The sequence below is a fragment of the Prionailurus bengalensis genome, chromosome C1 (assembly GCF_016509475.1).
Source record: "Prionailurus bengalensis isolate Pbe53 chromosome C1, Fcat_Pben_1.1_paternal_pri, whole genome shotgun sequence".
Classification (NCBI taxonomy): Eukaryota; Metazoa; Chordata; class Mammalia; order Carnivora; family Felidae; genus Prionailurus; species Prionailurus bengalensis.
Genome location: NC_057345.1, coordinates 8,891,674 through 8,912,861, shown reverse-complemented (window position 1 = coordinate 8,912,861; position 21,188 = coordinate 8,891,674). Strand labels below are relative to the sequence as shown.

General features: G+C 49.0%; 1 protein-coding gene across 2 annotated transcripts in view; it reads right to left on the bottom strand.

Annotated features, from left to right (window-relative positions):
- Positions 1-21,188, bottom strand: part of TNFRSF8 (TNF receptor superfamily member 8) — a 53,786-nt gene that overhangs the window by 6,581 nt on the left and 26,017 nt on the right. The window contains exons 10-15 of one of the 2 annotated variants that reach the window (XM_043573780.1): positions 18,558-18,710; positions 10,899-10,995; positions 10,552-10,697; positions 8,572-8,673; positions 8,391-8,444; positions 1,538-1,563 (exon numbers count right to left, since the gene is read on the bottom strand). In XM_043573780.1, coding sequence (XP_043429715.1) covers positions 1,538-1,563; positions 8,391-8,444; positions 8,572-8,673; positions 10,552-10,697; positions 10,899-10,995; positions 18,558-18,710 — 578 coding nt within the window. The remainder of the gene's footprint in view (positions 1-1,537; positions 1,564-8,390; positions 8,445-8,571; positions 8,674-10,551; positions 10,698-10,898; positions 10,996-18,557; positions 18,711-21,188) is intronic. The other variant, XM_043573781.1, reaches the window with a different exon arrangement.

The window sequence follows — 21,188 nt, the reverse complement described above, 5'->3', positions numbered from 1 at the left end:
GCCAACCAGGCGCCCCTCATGAAATGTTCTAACACATACTAGTTAGGGAATGAGTCTGAGTAATTCACAAAGTATATCTACATAACCCCAAATATTCTTTTATATTAATTAGAAGTCCAAAAGATGGCATTTTAAACAAGTTACTATAAAAGCACTGACTCCCGTGGCCAAAAGATGTTTGGTTATCTTAGAAATCATTAAATGCCTTGTTCATGAAATTTCCTGGTATTGTAATAGCCACTTATCTGACCCAAGCATATTTGAATGTGACCTCCCATAATTTGAAACTGAACTCACATTGTGGTTCTATTATATTTAAAGACTAAAGGATGGAAACCTTTCTCCAAGGGTGAAAGTCTGAGTCAAAAGAAAGTCATGGGTGGGTGAGGGGGGACGCCTGAGTGGCTCAGTTGGTTAAGCATCCGACTCTTAATTTTGGCTCAGGTTATGATCTCACAGTTTCACAAGTTTGAGCCCCACATGGGCTCTGCGATGACAGTGGGGAGCCTGCTTGAGATTCTCTCCATCCCTCTCTCTCTGCCCTCCCCCACCTGCATGCATGCACACTCTCTCAAAATAAATAATTTTTTTTAAAAAGGGTATAGAAGACTTGATCAAAGAAAACAAAAATAGGTGAACCATACACACATGAGACTCATCCATATGTCCTGCCCTGTCCCTCAGCTCCCGATGGCAACACCCCTGCTCTTCCCCCCAAAGGTTGCTCCTGGAGGCTGGGTGCACAGCAGGGCACCAGGCCAAGCCCAGTGAGGACCAGGTGTCGAAGCCCCATCTGGGGTAATCGTAGGATCAACGGTAAAGTTTGCAAAGCCTGGCCTAGCGTCTGCCCACAGCAAGTTGCTTGTAAAAAGCAGGTGAAGAGGTCCCTAGAGCCCAGGGTACCAGCTTTGGAGCCATACAAACCAGGGTTCAAATCAAACCAGGGTTCGCTGATCTATTTTCCAGCTGTGGAGTATCCTTTCCCATCTGTGCCTCTGTTTCCTCTTTTGTAAAATGGACCACAGCACCAACCTCTGAGTGTTGTATGGCCTACCCAAGGTAACTTTAAGAGTCACAAGCGAGGTGCCTGGCTCCTGGGAAGTGCCCATGTGTGATGGCTACATTTTCAGAGTCATGCTCTGGATTTGCCATCCCAGCTGTGAGGATGAGAGCCACAGAGGAGTGAAGGAGAAAAGGGGAGGTCAGCATGGCCTTCCTCTGACCACACCTGGCACCCAAATCGGCCCAAACCAAATCCACGGCCCTTCTGGAAGAGTCCCCAGCAGGGTGAGCTGGGAGCCAGAGGCAGCTGAGCGGGTGGGGCTCCCCATCCACTGCCAGAGCCTGGCTTCGCCCCGCTGTGCTCAGAGCATCCCACGGGGGGCAGACCCAGCCTGAACCTGCGGGGGCGGGGGGCGCACCCCATCACTGTGGTTGGGGAATGACCCACAGCTCTCAGAACTGGCAGATCTGCTAGCGAAGGAGTCAGAGTTAGGGGCACAAAGCCAGGGAGGCGGGGCAAAGAAGGGCTACTTACGGTCCGGTTCCTCCTGGGCCTGGAATCTGCAAAAAGAAGCAGAGCAGGGACTTCACCAAGGAGGGTGTGGGAGCTACCTGGTCCCGTCCCAGCCCACGCGTGGATGGCGGCTGACACTTATTAGGCCCTCGGGCTGGAGAGCGGTGGATGGCTTCAGAGTCCGCGCCCAACCCTGGGCACAGAAACTCATTTCCCAGCGCTCACTTCTGTAGCGGCAATGGGAGAACTGGGAACCACCTCTCCCCCAGCCACTAAGCCAATCACAGTACTGACGCCCTCCCCCAGCCCACAAACGGGTTGGTTTGTGGCTGCGGACACTATCTTGTAGCCCCCAGGGTCTAGAGAGCCCAGAACTCCTCAGAGCCCCATGCAAAGGTCTCACGGAAGACCTCAGGGCTGGTAACACAGAGCAGATGACCGATCCTGAGGACCTCTGCTGAACCTGCTCCGGGCACACCGAAGCCAGGCGACCCTGGAGGCCTTCTGTGGGAGCTCGGTTTCTACGACTCGTGCCTGGAAGAGCCCATATGACCACCTTCAAGGAAGACAGCTGCTCATCGTCAGCCTGCCACCTACCATCCCCCTCTGGTGGGCTCAGGAGGCACAGACTCAGGGATTCTCAGGGCACAACTACCTCTTATCCCAAACCCCCACCCCCAGGTTTTCTCTCCTATCAAATACAGGGCCAGGTCATGGCCAAGCACATGTTGGTATTTAGCCACGGCCCACTGGCCATTTGAGACAGCTGGAGATGGTGCCCAGGCATCTGGTCTACCCGAGGGCAAATCAACTCCCGGCATAGACCGTCCTCTAGGGACACACAGCCCTTTAGGACTCCTGAGGAGGCCCTCTCGGAGACTTGGAATAGACTGCTGTGGGTGTGCACACCTGACCAGAGAGATCTGCTCTGAAAATGCCAATGAGCTAAGTCACCTCCAGAACACTCTCTGATTTCAGCAGCTCTGGGAACCATGAGCCCTGAATCCTAGCTGAAACACTTCACTGGAGGCCCACCAGCTGTGATAATACAAACAAGACAGGTGGTGTGAACATGCTGTGTAGACATTAGGTCAGTTTGGGGAACACTCTTACATGTACCTTTTAAGCGACCATCAGCAAAGTGTCTAAAGAGGAAAGGAACCAGAATGATGGTCAAAAGGAGAACGCGTATAAAATGACACAATTCTGGATTCTTGACTTAACAAATGCACCGAGTTTCCTTCCTCTGGTAACTGGTGTTCCCAGCACAGTGGTCACCTTGGGAGGCCGTGGCTCATTCCCACTAGGTAGCCACTGTCCCTAGTCCAAGCCACCAAATGCTCTCTGGCCCGAGGCAGCTTCCTTTAAATGATGTCAGTGAGGCCTCATCTTTGTCCTTTAAGAGTGAGTTTGAGTTTTGCAAACAGCCAACTTTGATTTGGGTGGCCACAGGGAGAAAGTACAACAAAGTAACAAGATAAAATAAAATAAATAAAAGTGATAAAATTCAGTCTTGGAGAGGATGTGGGTAAAAAGGAACACAGCTTCTCATGCCCTGTGAACCGGTTCCATGTTTCTCAAGAGCCAACTGGCAAGGAAAACCTCACACCCTTTGACCCAGTAATCCCTCTTTGGGTACACACCCTCAGGAAAAACCCAAGAGAACACAACAGGGTTGTGCACAGAGGTGGTATTTATAATAAACAAAAAACTGAGAACGAGCCAGATGCCAAACAATGAGGCTGCTTAGCAGTCTTGAAGCAGAGGCCTTCCTGGCAGGAAGGCCAACACAACATTACTTCACCTTCCCAGGCTCAGTCCTCATGTCTGGAAAATGGGACACATCATGCCAACTTTGGAGGGTTTTTGTGACGATAAATGAGATCTCAAACGTGAAGGTGCCCAATGATTAATCACCCGGAGAGCATGAACCTTGACGTGATATGATGAGAATGACCCTGTACTCACGTGGTCTTCCTCCCCTAACCCCTTAAGTCCAATCTAATAAGGAGGAAAATGTCAGACAAATTCCAACAGAGGGGCATCCTGCAACATAACTGGCCAGTACTCCTCAAAACTGGCAAGGTCATGGGGGTGGACGGGCACCTGAGTGGCTCAGTAGGTTAAGCATCCGACTCTTGATTTCAGCTCAGGTCATGATTCCAGGGTCATGGGATCAAGCCCTGTGTTGGGCTCTGTGACGAGCATGGAGCCTGCTGAAGATTCTCTCTCCTGCTGCCCCCTCTCCCCTGCTCATGCTCTTACTCTCTCTCTAAAATTAAAAAAACAAGACAAAACTGCCAAGGTCATCAAAAACAGGAAAGTCAGAAACTGTCCCAGCCCAGAGGAGCCCAAGCAGAGACAACAACTATTTGTAACATGGTTTCCTGGGTGGGAGCCTGGAACAGTAAAAAAAAAAAAAAAAAAAAAAAAAAAGGTCGGGTAAAACTAAGTAAACCTAAATAGAGTACGGACTTTATAAAGTCAATAGTAATGTATCAATATTGATTCGTTTATTGTGACAAATATGCCATATTCACGTAAGACATTAATAATGGAGGAAAAAATAAATAGAGAAAATGATAAGGGAACTCTCTGTACTATCTTTTCAAATATCCTATGCTCTAAAAAATGAAGTGTGTTTAAAATTTTTAAAAATTTAGGGGCGCCTGGGTGGCGCAGTCGGTTAAGCGTCCGACTTCAGCCAGGTCACGATCTCGCGGTCCGTGAGTTCGAGCCCTGCATCAGGCTCTGGGCTGATGGCTCAGAGCCTGGAGCCTGTTTCTGATTCTGTGTCTCCCTCTCTCTCTGCCCCTCCCCCGTTCATGCTCTGTCTCTCTCTGTCCCAAAAATAAATAAACGTTGAAAAAAAAAATTTAAAAAAAAAAAATTTTTTTTTAATTTAAACGTGAAAAAGGGACTGTGCCCAGGATGCTGCCTGGCATATAGTGGGTCCCGGGACATTAACGAGGCTCGGCACTCCATCCCACCAAAGAGAAAATCAGCATTTGATACTGACTCTTGGAAACAAGCATAAAATAACACAAAGGTGAAAAGGCAGAATCCAGAGGTACTAATGTCTGCCTACAGCTTCGTTACAACCCACGTGTGTGCTTTGATTAAAGACCCAGAACCAGTCATGCCAAGTACAGAGGTCAGATTTCGTAAGTGCGTTTCCCCTAAAAACATTGCTTCAGTCCACTGTCTTCATTGATTTGTTTTCCTGCTTTGGGGAATAACTGTGATCTTCTTATAAACGCATCTGGCACCCTAGGACCTGAGTCCAGGGACACACTAAGCATCGGGGCCACCCCTGGGACAAGTGCATGGTATCCCCGAGGCCACTCTGAGGGCCACCATAGCCGAGCACAGGGGTTCTGATGCGCACACTATCGGTCCCTTCCATCTTGGTCACTCTCCCCTTTCAGTCCCAGCCCCAATGTGGCCTGGGCTCCTGGGTGCTGCGGGCAGCAGACCGGACCCAGGGAAGGAGTCTGGCACAGAGGTTCAGCCAAGCTTTGGCAATGGGCACCCCGAGATTAAGACCTAGGCTCCTCGGAGACATACCCGATTCCAGGGCGAGGGCAGGAAAGTACCAGGCAAGTTGGGATCATCTTAAAGAAGTGCTCAAAACAGGAAAGGATGGGACAAAAGGACACAGGAGCCAGCTTCAAGGGCCCCCACTGGCCTAATCTGAGGCAACTTGAACATCCAATTAAATAACGATGGCAACAGAATAAAATAGCAATCCAAGAGTCCAGGCAGCTATAAACACAAAGGAAAAAGAAGACAGTTTGTTGAGGAAGCGGTTATTCCCGGGGCCTCAAAGTACCCCCCCCCTGAAAGTGCTTAGCACTTGCCAAGGAGAAAAGAGCAACTTGGTGCTGCAGCCTGGCAGGACGGATGCCACCAGGGGAACTGGGTGTCACTCCTAGGATCTTCCCGCCACCAGAGACGCATGACCGGACTCCAATCTCCAGTAGTGAGGACGCATCAGGCAAACCCAAGGTGAGGGACATCCACAAACCCAGGGCTGGGATCCCCAAAAGTGGCAAAGTCGTGAACATGGAGGAAAAGGCGGCAATGCACCCAGACTGAAGGAAACTCAAAAGACATGACAACCAGATGCAACACGAAATTCTGGATTCTTCTGCTATAAAGGATGTTGTTGGGATAAATGAAGAAAGTTGAAAGGGGTCTGAGAATTAGTTGGTGGTAAATGCATCGGTGTGAATTCTCTGATTTTGATGGTTTCACTACGTTGTCTAAAAATCCGCCCATGTTTGTATGAGCACACGCTAAAGTATTTGGAGATGATAAGGCATTAAGTGGGCAACTTATCTAAAAAGGTTCAGAAAAAATTAAGTTCTTTGTACTGCATTTGTGACTTTTCTGTAAGTGTGAAATTGTTTCAAAACAACACAAAATGTTTTTCAACTTCGACCTGCTTGAAGTAGCAGATAATGACTTCAGTGTCATTAAAAGGAAGGATTAAAAGAATTTTAGTCAGTGTTTCTCAACCAGGCGTGATTCCCACCCCCAGGGGACAGTGAGCTACCTGAAGATGTGCCTGACTGTCACAGCTGGGAGGCGCTACTGGTATCTGGTGGGTCTACAGATCGAGGAAACTGCAGAACCTTCTACAACACACAGGACAGCCCCTACAGCAAAGGACGACCTGGCCCCACACGTCAATAGTGAGAGGCCCTTTGTACAAAAATCTCACCACCAACGGCAACAACAATATCCTGGTCATACTGCCTATTAACCAAGTGGCCTTAAACAGGTTCCTCCACCTTTCTGTGCCTCTGATTCCTGGTCTGTGAAATGGGAATAAAAATAGCAGACGCCTCACAGACCCCCTGTACACGTATGTGTTTTACAAATGCCTGTCACCAAGGACATGTGCCATAAAGTCACATCAATTCAAGTGAAGGCTGGTAAAGCGCTGGGGCTCCAGGATAGGGAGGGCTGGGTCACGCATTCCCATCCTGCTAGCCTTCCGTCCCCTGAAAGAACTGACACTGGTCTGAAGGCTTGGGAGAGCTACCACCGTTTCGGTATCCAGCACAGAGCCACTTGGATCTAAATACACGAATGAGCAAGCACAGGAATGAAAGCCGCTTCCCCCCGTTAGCACCCATTGCTCGGGAGGGAATGGGGCATCCACCCCCCTAGTCCGTTCTCATCCTGGGCCCTGGGTGCTCATCTTGGCCCCGCCTTCCTTCCATCTCAGGCCTGGGAACCCAGCCCCCCACCTCAGCCCCCTGCCCAGGGACCCACCGGAAGCCAGAGGGCCGAAAACAGCCCCAAACAGGATGGCCACCACTGAGTCTCAGAGCTTGGTTCCTTGTAGGTCTGGCTTCTTAAGAGGTGATTTTTTTTCTCTCTCTCTCTCTCTGTGGCAAAACTGCCATCAAGAAGATTTGAAGAAAAAAATAAACTGACGGCAATGGAAATTTTAATACTAGAAAAATGTCAAGAAAGCAAACACAGGTTTCAATGAGACATTAGGGCTGACAGCTCATGGAAAAAGGCTTGAAACTATCAAAACACGAAAACCCCCCTTGCTAAGGGAGCACATGCACCTGCTGTGAAACTCATCAAATTCAAAACAGGCTTCAGTGGACAGGTTTTGTGCTCAAGTCAAAAGGCGGGCCACAGTGAGGGTCTCCAAGGGCCCTGGGGAGATGGGGGCCTGGGGGACAAAGGAGCTGTGACCTGGCCTGAGGCTGACCACTGGGCTCATGAGTGGACCCTGGGGGTGGACACAGCTTGGGGGGAGGAAGGTGGAGGTGACAGGTCTGTACTCCACAGACAAAGTCCACAATCTCAAGGACCACGCCTGAGCCTTGAAGGTTGTGTGGCCCCAGGCACTTATCCACCTTTTCTGAGCCTGGCTGCCTCCTTGTGGAATGGCGATCATCACCCACCTCCCTTGGGGTTTCTGGGTCAGTGAGACCCTCTATGGGAGCCTGCCTCGAAAGCAGAAAGGGAAGCTCAGACAATTCCCATTCACTCCTTCCCCGACGGTCAGGGCCCAGCACACAGTAGGTGCTCAATCAGTGTTTATGGAGTGCTGATGAAGACCTCGTCCTGCCTGGAAAGGGCTGCACAGGGGAGAAAAGGCACTTGGGGCACAGATGGCTGGGACCCCTCCCCCACAACACACACACCAGGTGAGAGCTGGAAATAGGTCAGGGGTTCCGAAAGGCGGCCTGCAAAAGTTGACCCGGAAGCCGGGCAGAGATCAGAGAGTAAGGGCCAGGGAGGGCTTCAGAACAACCTCGAATTCAGAAAGCCCTGAGATTCCTGGTGAGGAAAAAGGCCCCCAACACTGGCCGGTCTGTCAGTCAACAGTCCCCCCGCTGCACGGCCCCACCCACCACACACTCCGCACAGCACCAACAGGCCCACCTCGACGGATCCACACGCCTGCCCTCCGAAGTCCCACTGTTCCTTTACAGGTGAGGAAATGGAGACACAGGAATTAAGAAACTCACCCGAGGCCATGTAGCTGGTAAGTGGTAGACCCAGGATCCCAGCCCTATCAGCCTGCCCTTCAGACCACTATGCCCCTCGCTGCCAGCAGGAGAGGGGAGAAAGGAAGGCATAGGGAGGCTCGGAAGGAGGGGAAGGCGTTCAGGAATGCCTCTCCGGGAGGCACCGTGGAGGAAAGAACGAAAGACGAGGTGGATCTTAAACCTTCCTGCCAGCCCTCTGGGAGGACCGTGAGGCACAGGCCGTGCAGTTCCCACCCGCATCACATTCCTGTTACAGATGAGGCTGCGGACAGAGGGAGCCCCAAACCCAGGGCCCAGAGCTACTGTGTCCGTGTGGCCCGAGCAGCCCCTCTGGACACGTGGACACTTACCCACAGGCTCCAGCGTGGGCCGGAAGGTCTGGGCAGGGTAGCACAGGTGGAGCTCTGAAAGGACAGCAGAGTTGGCTGGAGGTGCCAGCCTCAGGGAGCCTCAGGGGGCAGGGCAGGGCCCCAGCCAGACTAGTGCAGGGCGCCTGGCCCTTTCTAAGGCCCCCAGGACACATCTACTCACTCTGCCGAATCCACTTCCTGCAGGCCCTCCAGTGGCACAGGAGGAAGGAGAGGGAGACCAAGACCACCACCAGGATCATGACCATCCAGAAGAGCACAGGTCCTGGAACACAGAGGCGGCCCTGCACTCTCCGCCCTGATGCGGGGGGGGGGGGGGGCGCCGAGGTCTCCACCATCGCAGTGTGCCAGGGGCCCTGCTGCAACCACATGGGACGGCCCTCACGAGCCCAGACTATGTTCTCCTTCTCCTGGGACACATGCCATGGAGGCTGGCAGGACCAGGTCCTTCCCTGAGAGGGGACTGAAACCCAGACCCTATATCTCCCTGGCACCAGGCCCTTATCGACCTGCCTTCCCTCACCTGGCTCTAGGGAGCCCATCGGGGGAGTTGAATAGTTGACAGAAGAGCAAACCATTTTTAGACAGCGAGAAATTGAGGAGTCACAGAGCCAGAGTGAAGGAACTGAGGTCCAAAAGGTTACGGTCTAGGGGCGCCTGGGTGGCTTAGTCAGTTGAGCATCTGACTTTGGCTTAGGTCATGGTCTCATGGTTCGTGGGAGTGAGCCCCGCATCAGGCTCTCTGCTGTCAGCACAGAGCCTGCTTCGAATCTTCTGCCCAACTCTCTCTGCCCCTCCCCTGCTTGTAGGCTCGCACTCCCTTTCTCTCCCTCTCTCTCTCAAAAATAAACATTTAAAAACAACAACAACAACAACAAAGAAGTCACAGTCTCAGTGGCCGTGGAGAAGGGCACATGCCATGTGTGTCCCCCGACAGCCTGTGGCACTTCCGGTGTGGCCAGAGTCAGGGCGGGGGCGGGCAGAGTAGCGAGGCAGGTGACATGGGGAGTCTGGGAGGACTCCCAGCTCCCCTCCAGATGGAAAGCTCCGTGAGAACATAAACACGCTCAGCAAGCGTTCCCTGAATATCACACAGGCACCGCTACCATCTCCATTTTTACAAACGAGGGAAACTGAGGCTTGCGAAGATTGAGTAACTCACTTAAATGGCAAAGGGTTACAGCAGAATCATGGCTTGGGCCAGGCCAGGGTGGCTCCAGCACCTACACGCTTAACCGCTAGCTAAGTATATACTTTTTTACAACCTAGTACTTAAATTGCTCCTTTTATCCTTTGTCCCTTATGAAGATCGCATACCTAGTTACTGATTTTTAAGTCCAGTTTCAGATGTTAAAAAGTAGCATGCGCCATATGTGTGCTTTTCAAACTTTAATGTGCATAGGGATCTCCGGGGGCCACGTTCAAATACAGAGTCTGGTTCAGTGGGGCTGGGGTGGAGCCCACAATTTGCTCTTCTAACAAGCTGCTGAGACTGCAAGTCCAGGACGGGCGCTTTGAGGATGGCCGGCTGGAGAACTGCCGCCCCCTAGTGTTTGGCACGAGAACTGCAAGCCCTAAAATGAAGCGCACTTGGAATGTCTGTCTAGAAGGAGCCCTGCCCGTACTGGACTAGCTGCATGTATTCCAATGCTTGCTGCCCTGCGTGCTACATGGCGTTACAATTTTACAGGTGAGAAAACCGAGGTTCAAAGGAATTAAGCAACTAGTCAAGGTCATATATCCATTCACCAATACGTTTAATCGTCTCTCGTGTTTCTTCTTCTTCTTTTTAAAAAAGTTTTATTTAAGTGAACTAACTCTGCATCCAACGTGAGGCTCCAACTCATGACCCTGAGATCAAGAGTTGTATGCTCTACCAACTGAGCTAACCAGGTACAAACATTTTCTGAGTAGCAATTACAGGCCATGGGGATGAAGCTGTGAACAAAGTCCCTGCTCACAAGAACTGAGGAACAATCACTAGCTAGTGACCGAGCCGCAGGCCCAGCTCAAGAAGCCAGAAACCTGGGGTCAACCTTGGGCTCCCCCACCCAATGGATGCTGCTGCCCAGGAAGAAACCTCCCTCCTCCTGGCCTCCTGGGAGGCAGACCCTCCTTTCTGGGGGCGGGGGGTAATCATTACCTGAAACCAGAATGGGCTTTCCCGTGGAGGAGAAAGAGATAGGGGAGCTCGTTGATGTGAAGGTGTCTCCCCAGGTGTGGGTGTTGCCCCCTCCATGCTCCTTACTGCCTTGGGGGTCTTCTGCGGAGACCGGAGAGGCCATGGCGCTGCCAGGAGAGAAGCCAGAGGTAAGACTGACGATTGAGATGGAAAGAGGGAAGTGTGTACACAGGAGCCATTCCCAGCCACCCCAGCACAGAAATGGGCACACATCCTCCAAGATGACTTGTGAGCTCGGCACAGAGATCCAGCCCAGGCCCCACCTCCAACCCCAGCCCAGCTTCCCCCAAAATGGACCAGGGAGTCACCTGGTGGGCGCCTTGCTGTCCTCTGGGTTGGTGCTGCACTCGGGGTGGGCTTCTAGGGGAGGCGGAGGCTCATGGGTGGCATCCCTCTCAGCTGTACCTGCAGGGAGTGGTCGTAGAATCAGTGTCAAGGAGCCTTACCCAGCAGGACTGGTAACTTCCAGGGAAGCGACACGGTGAGGCAGGAACGACACTGCAGCCAGGCAGACCCAGGTTAGTGTTCTGGCCCTGTCTCCTTCCTTGTCTCCCTCCTTCCTTCCCTCCATGCAACAACTCCTTACTGAGCACCTACTGTGTACCAGGGACCATGTTGCAGCCTGGGACATAGCAGTGCACAAAACCGATCCCTACCGTCAGGGGCTTGCAGGCTGGTGGGGCTCACAGACACGATGCAGGTGTCACACAAAGGCACATGGGCTCCCTTTAATGGGAGACTCAACCTCATCTGACCAGGAAGGCTTCCCTTGGGAGGCTGTTGCTGGGATGTGTGTATGGGTAGGGCCATCTAAGCAGAGGAAATTGAAAGTGGGGAGGCTCATAGGTGGGGGAAGGAAGAGAGCGAGCGCATAGGGGAGGCTGGTGTGCAGCCGCATTAAAACGTGTACACGACTGTCTGTTGTACGTGATCATTCATAGCTGTGTTCTTCATCACAGCCAGAAGAGTGGACACAACCCAAATGCCCATCAACTGGTAAACGGGTAAATAAAATGTACATCAGTACCACAATATTGTGTGGACATAAGAGGAACAAAAGCACTAATACATGTGACAGCCTGAATGAACCCCAAAAGTATTAGTCTGAGTGAAAGAACCCCGATAGAGAACACATATTCTGGAAATGTCTAGATAAGGCTTATCTAGAGGGACAGAGAGTAGATCAGTGCTTGTCCAAGCTGGGGAGGGACATGGGGATTGACCACTAAAGGCGTGAGGTCTCTTAGATCGTGGTGATGGTTTTGCAACTTTGTAAATTTCTTTACGATCATTGAATTATACGCACCTAAAACCAGCAGATCTTGTGGTATGTAAAGTATACTGCAATAAAGCTGTTCTTAAAAAGTGGGGCTTTTTCAGGGCGCCTGGGGTTCAGTCGGTTAAGCATCTGACTCTTGATATCTGACTCTTGATTTCAGCTCAGGTCATAATCTCACAGTTTGTGAGTTGGAGCCCCTGGTTGGGCTACGTGCTGACAGCACGGAGCCTGCCTGGGATTCATTCATTCTCTCTCTCTCTCTCTCTCTGCCCCTCCCCCACTCTCTAGCTTTCTCTCTCTCAATAAATCAATAAATTTTTAAAAAATTGTCTTTCTCCCCAAAGCAACGATTTAATTAGCGATATAGGATGGGATCCGTGTGGTAGGTTGAATCAAGGGTCCACTCCTCGGGTGGAGGAGGGGTCTGTTTCTGCCTCACCAACGCCATGCGACTCTGACGGTCAGGGGAGCAGGACAGAAGTAAGAGTGCCTGTTTCCGGCCTGGGCATTTCTGCACTTGCACCGCCGCCATAAGGAGATGCTGCTCTGGGCAGGGAGGGGCCCCCGCTGGTCCCAGAAGTATGAGAAACGCTGGAAGCAAACCCACACCAAACCAATAAATAAGCCCAGGCAAGTCAGCAGAGTGCCCAGCTGACCCACGGAGGAGCAGGAGCTGAACACTGAAACGTCAACGTTGTTTGTCAGCCGCTATTCCTGCAGCTACAGCTGGCTGAGACGGTCTGGTTCGTGTCTCAAAAGATCAAAGTGAAAAGGCTGCTCCTTATCTCCAGCCAACTGTGGTCACACAGGAAGGTGGCTTGGTGGCTCTAGGTCTTCTGACTTTATTTAAAAGAGAAACCTGGGGGCGCCTGGGGGGGGCTCAGTCGGTTAAGCATCTGACTCTTGATTTCAGCTCAGATCACGATCTCACAGTTTGTGAGTCCGAGCCCCATGTCAGGCTCTGCACTGACAGTGAGGAGCCTGCTTGAGATTCTCTCCCTCTCTCTCTGTCCCTCCCCTGCTTACCTTCGCTCACTCTTTTATATAAATAACGGATAAATACATATAAATGAATAAATTTAAATACTATCCCCTGATATTTAAATGTAGCCTCAATTTTTAAAGTCTTTCTTTTGAAATCAACTTCATTAAGGCATAATTTACATAGAAGAAAATGACCTCTAAGTGTACAGTTTGACGAGTTTTGAAGAATGTATACATCCATGTAACTCTAACTCCATTTAAGATCTACAACATTCCCATCATTCCAGAAAGTTCCCTAGTGCCTTTCTGCCATAAATCCTCCCCTCACATCAGGAAACCACTGGTCTGCTTTATGTCACTGTAGATTGGTTTGCCTGTTCTAGAATTGCACAGGATGGAATCAGGCAGTATGTGCTTTCTGGCGTCTGGCTTCTTTCACTCAGCATAATATTTCTGAGATTCATTAATGTTGCACAGAGCAACATGTTCCATGGAACAATGTTCCATTGCAGAGATGTACCACCATTTACCTACTCATTCACCAGCTGATGGACATTTGGGTTGTTTCCAGTTTGAAGCTATTATAAATAAGGTAGCTCTGAATGTTCTCATACAAGTCTTTGTGAGGACATAGAATTTCATTCCTGTTGAGTACCTTGGAGGGAGAAGGTTGTGTCACTTTGCTGACCAGACAGAATGTCTTTAAGGACCATTCAGAGATGATCTCCTCTGATCTGACCCAGCCACCTCTTTTTTACAGATGGAGAGAATCATAGAGCCAGAGCTAGAGCCAGAAGGCAGGGCTCCTTAGTCCCAGCCCAGAGCACACCTCCTGCCTTGGGAATGAGCACTTTCTTACAAGTTTATAATTAACTGCTTTTGTAGGGCTAAAAAAACTGGCCCACATTTGAAGCTGATCACTATCCCTCTTTACCCCCATGTTCCTGGTGACAGCACCCCTCCTCTGATGGGGTACAAAGCAAATCCCCCACCCACATTCATTTCCCTTCTAAAAAGCTCTTGTGCTGCCTCTCAGATTTTTCCTGAAATACCTTGAAGAGAAAGTGAAGCAAGAATTAATTTCCTTTTTGGATTAGTAGGGTCCTGAGGAACTCTCCTCTTTTGGCGGTCTCCAAATAGATGCTATGTCTTTCCACATGGCCACCAGACTATTACCTGAATTAGCTGAAGCCTGGAGGCTTTAGCCTATGAGGAACATGATGCAATTTGTTATTATAATTTCTATTTATTTGTAAATCAGTATTTGAATTACATTTAAGATGTCATTGGTTTCAACAAGAGTTGACTTTGAGAGGATTGGAGAAGTTCTTGTGTTCAAATATACCACTTATGGATACACGCAGGTAGCACCATGAGCAGAGAGCCCTTTGGTGTCTCTCTAAGGCAGCCTCAGTCTGAGCTCCCACTGGAATACCTGCTGGAATCCAGCAATAGAACTTCTCTAAGTGGAGAAGATGGACCCAGTGGTCTTTGGATGCTTCTCAACCTCTCTATGTGTACCATACCTTCTTCCTTCCTCCCTGGGTTAGTGACCCTCCCCTTTTCTTCCTTCTTTCAATCTGGAGGTAAACAGAAGGTATTGTTTAGCCACTACTTTGCCTGTCTGTGTTCTCTGGTAAGGACCCACTGAAAGAGAGAAAAAAAAAAAAAAAAGAACCTACCTACTCTTTGTCCCAATTTAGAACTAAAAAGGATTATTATTTACCAGATTGAAATATTTCTCTTTAAATCCAAACACCTGATCCTTGGGCCATTTGAAGGAGAATGGTCTTAGCATCAAGATAAAATGGATTATCTTTTTGTATATCCAACAAGTGCTTAAAGTCAGATGAAATTTTCATCTTCATATTTGGAGTGTAAATTTCTTGTCAGCTTTCTATTTTCCCTGGAGTTTTCAATGGCCTTTCTTTTTCTTGTTGATAAAAGAATAATGTGCCTTCACCATATGAAGTTTTTCAAAGGTACTACTCATAAAGTTCACTGCAATTCTTTCTTTCATTCCTGCAGACAAGACAATTCACTGGAGCCCTCTTTCATTTTACCCCTCTTATCTGGTTCAATTGGTCTGCAACACAGCTATCATTCTGGGACTTCCCTTTCTTGCTCCCCTGGGACAGAGTCACTGTTTTCTAGATTCATGGATTTTGTTTCTTGTCCCTCATTTAGCTGGATTACGTTTTCAAGTACTTTCTAAAAGAGGACACAAGGGAAAACCTTTCTACCCTTTTATGTCTGAAATGTTTTTGTTCTGCTCTCAAACTTAATTGTATCTTAACTGAAAATTCTAGGTTCAGAACTAAGAAGGAGCTGATGTGGTCTGGTGGAGAGTACTTGGGGCTAAAACTCAGTATCCTTGTGTTCCAGCTCTAGCTCTGGCCCTATGATTCTCTCCATCTGTAAAACTAGGTTGTGAGATCAGATCACAGGTGGTGGCAGGTTCTGAATTGACCCTTAAAGACATTCTGTGTGGCCAGCACAGTGACCCAGTCATCCCTCTCCTGGGTATTTACTCATGAGAGACAAAAATATATATTCACACAGAGTTGTACAAGAATGTTTGTAACTGCTGTATTCATAATAGCTCCAAACTGGAGGGTTGCCTGGGTGGCTCAGTTGGTTAAGCATCTGACTCTTGATCTTGGTTCAGGTCATGATCTCATGTTTTGTGGGTTCTAGCCCCACGTCAGGCTCTGTGCCTACAGCCTGCTTGGGATTTTCTCTCTGCACCCCTCCCTCCTTCTCTCTCTCTCTCTCTCTCTCTCTCTCTCTCTCTCAAAAATAAATAAATAAAATTTAAAAAATAGCTCCAAACTGGAAATAATCCAAATGTCTGTCAACTAGTGAATGAATAAATAAATACGTCTATTATGTCTAGGTGTGGGTAATCTTCATTCATCCTGCTTTGCTCTTGGTAAGTCCTTTCAGTCTGAAATCTTGTATTTTTCAGGTCAAGTATGCAAGGAAAGTTGGGGCACCGCTGTGGGTACAAGGCCCGGAGCACACAGTGACCAAGTCAAGAGGGCCATGAGAAATGGGAATGCAGAAGACCTAAGACTTGGGGTTGGGAGTGCACCGAGGGAATTATGGCACTTCTGCTGACATGAGGCCTGGGATGTACCAGTGTCCCCACTGGAAGGGCCATGCCAAGGTGGTCACCAGACCTAGGCTGGGGCTATGAGGTTGCAAGGGACCATCGACTCTGGGAGCATGACTGGGACCAGATGACCCCACCCATGCGCCCTGCTGAGAGAGTGTGCAGCAAGAGCAAGAAAAAGTAAATGCAGCCAAGAAAAGCCTCCTTCTTCCTGCAGTGGCTCCCCAGCACCCTCTACGGGCAAAGCTTAACATCACGTTCACGAGGAGAAATGCGGAAAGAGTCCAGCCCTTTACTGCACAGCAGGAGCTCAGGGTGCAATGAGAGTTGAGAGGCCACCATTGGTAACAGGCACACTTTCTAAAAGCCTTTTTTTTTGGTCCTCTATTTTCTTACTATTTCTTTTTCATTGCGTTCTGTTCTCGCTTTATGGATGTAGCAACTTGAATTTTTCTGTGGACACTAGTTTACTTATTTATTTATATTAAGTTTATTTCTTTTGAGAGAGTGAGTGGGGGAGGGGCAGAGAGAGAGAGAGAGAGAGAGAGAGAGAGAGAGAGAGAGGGAGGGAAAGAGAGAATCCCAAGCAGGCTCCACCCTGTCAGCAAAGAGCCCAACGCAGGGCTCTATCCCATGAACCTCTGGATCATGACCTGAGCAGAGATCAAGAGACACTCAATGGACTGAGCCACTCAGGCACCCCCTGTAGACACTAATTTAAATTTTTAAACTTCTATTGCTATTCCTGAAGCAATTCCTATTGCTCCATCCATAGTAAATGTTTCTGTCAATGTATCTTGCTATTCTCTTTCATGCTGCTGGTTTTCCTTACCAGTCTGGATATCTTTACTGCTCACTCATATTTACTTAAAAAGAACCACACTGAGGGGCTCCTGGGTGGCTCAGTTGGTTGAGCTTCTAACTTCAGCTCAGGTCATGACCTCGCAGTTCTTGAGTTTGAGCCCCATGTCAGGCTCTGTGCTGACAGCTCAGGGCCTGGGGCCTGCTTTGGAGCCTGTGTCTCCCTCTCTCTGCCCCTCCCCCACTTGTGCTCTGTCTCTCGCCCTCTGTCTCTGAAAAATAAATTTAAAAAATAAAAAAAAAAAATAATAAAAAGAACGATGCTGAATATTCCAGCATGTCCTTTTCAAAGTGGGTCTCTTCCCTGAGTAGGAGATCCACCCAGGAACTCTGAGCCCATGGGGGGAGTGCAGGCTGGCAGTTTTCACTCCAGGGTGACTCGGCAGGGGTAGCCTATCGACAGGGCGTACTCCCAAATACACAACCAAAGAGGGCTTTACAGCAGGGTGGCAGTACCCCCACCAGTAGCCCTATGTTTCCCTAGATACTCCTTCAGTATCTTTAGCCAAAAAGTTGACAATTTTCACCAGAGGATGAAAACTCAGGTACCGTCTGTTCAGACTGGTCAGTGTCCGTGGTAGGCCTCTGTTACAGGCTTTAATTTTTATTTTCAAGCTGAAGTTGCAACCCTCTGTACCTTTCAATTCTCCATCTCGCTCCCATCCCATCCTTCCTTTTACTTGCCTGCTCTGAGCGCAGAGCTTCTGTGGGGTCTTCAAAGCAAGTTACCGCTCACATTTCCTGCAACACTGAATCCCGGGGGGAGCTTTCCTCCCCCTGGTTTCATCCATCACCACCCTTCCCTCTGTTTTCTACCTTCTAGGAATTTGCTGAAATCTCATCTACTGATGAACCGTGTTTTGGGTTTTTTCCCCCACCATCAAGAATTTATAATTTTCTGCACTCTGGCAAATGTCTACCATCTTTTCTTTTTCCTTTTCTCTTTTTTCTTTCTTCTTTTTTTTTTTAAGTAAGCTCTACACCGAACATGGGGCTTGAACTCACAACCCTGAGATCATGAGCACCATGCTCTACTGAATGAGACAGCCAGGCGCCCCAAATGTCTACCATCTGAGTTGGAACCATCTTCAAAAATTTCATTTATCTGTCTTGAGTCATCGAACAGCCTTTTAAAAACAAGTCAAAATTTTACAAACCCAACACCTTCAGAAGGAAGAATTTTAAAAAATATTATCAGAATCTCTTACCAAAATGCCAAATCTAGACTTTTCTTAAGTTTATTTATGTTTTGAAGTGCCTGGGTGGCTCAGTCGGTCAAGCATCCGACTCCTGGTTTCTGCTCAGGTTATGATCTCACAGTTCACGAGATTAAATCGAGCCTTGCATTGGGCTCTGAGCTGACAGTACAGAGCCTGCTTGGGATTCTCTCTCTCCCTCTCTCCCTCTCTTCCACCGCCCCCCCCCCCAAATACATAAACATTTTTTAAAATTGATTTATCTTTTAGTAATCTCTACACCCAACTCAGGGCCTGAACTCACAACCCCGAGATCAAGAGTCACATGCTCTTCCAACTCAGCCAGCCAGGCGCCCCCAAATCCAGATTTTACTCCACTTGCTGGATCTAGCTATTAAAAGAAAAACCAAAGCCCAAACCTGACCTAGTTAACAGCTAGGGTTGAAGGTCATTTGCCCAGCTGGGGGTAGGGAAAAGTACAGCTATAGGGGCACAGACCTCAGCCCCTTGGCTGGGGGTACAGACTGCTTACCCTGGGGTTTGGTGGCCATGCCTGGTGGACAGACGGGGCGGGTGACACAGTGGGCACAGGAGTTGGTGACTGGTGTGACACAGAACATGCCAGGTCGACATTCGCAGACACGAGAGGAGTTCCAGGTACAGGGTGTCTTCTCCACCAGGTCATCTAAGGGACACAGAAGGGTCATGGGGAAGGATCTGGGATGGCAAGGGCAGGGGCTCCAGAGAACCCAGGAGGGCAGAGAATTCCTTTGTCCAGAAGCAAATGCTCATATGACTCTTCCGTTGAGCGGATCTCTTGGCATGCTCAAAATAGTTATGCTAAGTGAAAGAAGGCAGGAAAAAAGAGTACATACTATGTGATTATGTTTATGGAAAATGCTAGAAAATGCAAACTCTTCCACAGTAACAGAAAGCAGAATGGTGACCTGGGAAAGGACGCGGGGTGAACAGTGGTGGGAGGGATGATAAGAAGCACAAGGAAACTTTCCAGGGGGATGGAGAGTTCATCTACCTCAACTGTAGCGATGGTTTCACCACTACGTGCGTATGTCAAAACGTATCAAATGGCACACTTTAGACATCGCATTGCATTGCCTGTCAATCATACCTCAATACAGCTGTTAAAAGAAAATAATCTAGAGGACAGGGTGAGTGGGCGTGCACATAGGTGGACCCACACTGGCCCCGCCTTGATCATTCTTTAAAACTGGGGAATATTCCATAACCGTTCCTGACTCTTTCTGCTTCTCAACAGGTCTGACGTTTTCAATGACAGAAAGGGGTTTTCCCCCAAAATTAAAATATTAGAGGTTTCGTGAACAGAAAACATATAATAATGCATTTACATATGTTCAGAAATAGTTTGTGTGCTGTATGTGGGTGAAAATAGAATTACGGCGTTATTAGATTAGACAAATATGACTTGGTCATTAAGGGCTTTTCTCAGTCAGCAGGATACTGAAAAGACCTCTAATGATAAAGGACCTCACACTTTCTTCCTGAAACCTCCAGAGAGAGTGGGAAGCAGAGAGGCTCTGGAGAATTTGTGTGGAGGGCAAGAGTGAGCTCAGCAGTGAGAGAGGTGAGACAGGACAGTAATAGCTATTCTCATGATTATAGCTCTTGATACCTTTGAGTGCCTGCGAGGCAGCATTAATACAATCGAGGTGAGGGGGGTAGTACTCTGAGCACTCTGCTCAGATTAACCTGGTTTAACCTATTTAATTCCTGCAACAGCTCTCTGGGAGAGTACTATTATTATACCCATTTTACAGATGAGGAAACTGAGGCACAAGAAATTAAGAAACGTGCTTGTGTTTAAGAGTGGAAAGGGGTGGAGCCAAGATTTGAACCCAGCCACTTGAGCTCCAGAGTCTGTGCTCTTAGCCCCTGTATTGCACCCATTGCTTTGCAGGGCTTCATCCTTAGAGCTAAAGGAATTCTCAGACTAACAGCCACCTCCTGCTTCTCTATCTGACATGGTGGCTATGACAGGTTACATTTGTCCAAAATGGCCAGAGCAATATTTTGGCCCCATCTGCTCGTCTACGCCTCTGCCACTTAGCCATCAAGAAGCCTGATTTCTTTTCCTTCCGATGACTCAGTGCGATTTGCGACTGCCTCAACAGGTAGAAACCGGCAGAAGTCACGACGTGTGATTTCTGAGGTAACGTCAACAAAAGGGATATGGCTTGTGCCCACCCCTCCCCCTTCCTTGGAGTCCAGCCACCAGGCCTTGAGGAAGCCCAAAGTCAGCCATATACAGGCCAACACAGAGAGCATCGAGGCCCCAGCCTGCGGTTGGCATCAAACCCGGACCCATGAATGAAAATGCTTCCAGATGATTCCAACCTCCAGCCTTCACACTTTCCAATGGAAACCCCAGACCTCGTGTAGCGGAGGCCAGCTGTCCCCATAGTGCCCTGTCCGAATTCTGACCCACAGATTCACGAGTACAAAGAATGGTTTATTACCACAAGCTTTGACAAAACTTGCTATGTGGCCTCATAACTGGAACAGTGGCCCCTGGTGACCACAAACAGTGTTCTTTCCTCTTCAGGCCTCCCTGGACTTCAGGCTGCATTGTTGTGTGAAAGAAACTCTGGACAAGGAGACATAATCACACCTTCCTCGGGTCCTGGGCAGCTTCCCCTGCCCTCTGTGGCCCTCACAGACGTCATGGGGCAGCTGGTATTGCCATAAGTGAGCTGACTGTCTACACAGCAGGCACCCAGCAAGTGCCGGTCCAGGGCATGCGCTAAGGGACAGCGCAGGGAATGACCACAACTGAGAATCTCAAAGTTCAAACTCTAGCTCTGGCTCTCACAAGGATGTGTGGCCTTTGTAACGCCTCAGTTCCCAAAGCCTCAGTTTTCCCTTCTGTAAAACAGGGATATTTGTAATCCATGCACCATAAGGTAGCTACCAAAAATAACGAGACAAGTTTAGAACAGGGTAGGTTATGACAAATGCTTCCTTGCAGGAGTGAGCAAATGGAAGCTCTCTGAAAAGGGATCACTGCCATTAAAACCCTATAATCACAACTGGACTCAGAAAATCTAACTGCTCAAAAATGCTAGAATGGAGAGCTAGGCTCCTGAGGACTCACCAGTCCCAGAACAAACTCAAGGTTTTCCATCCC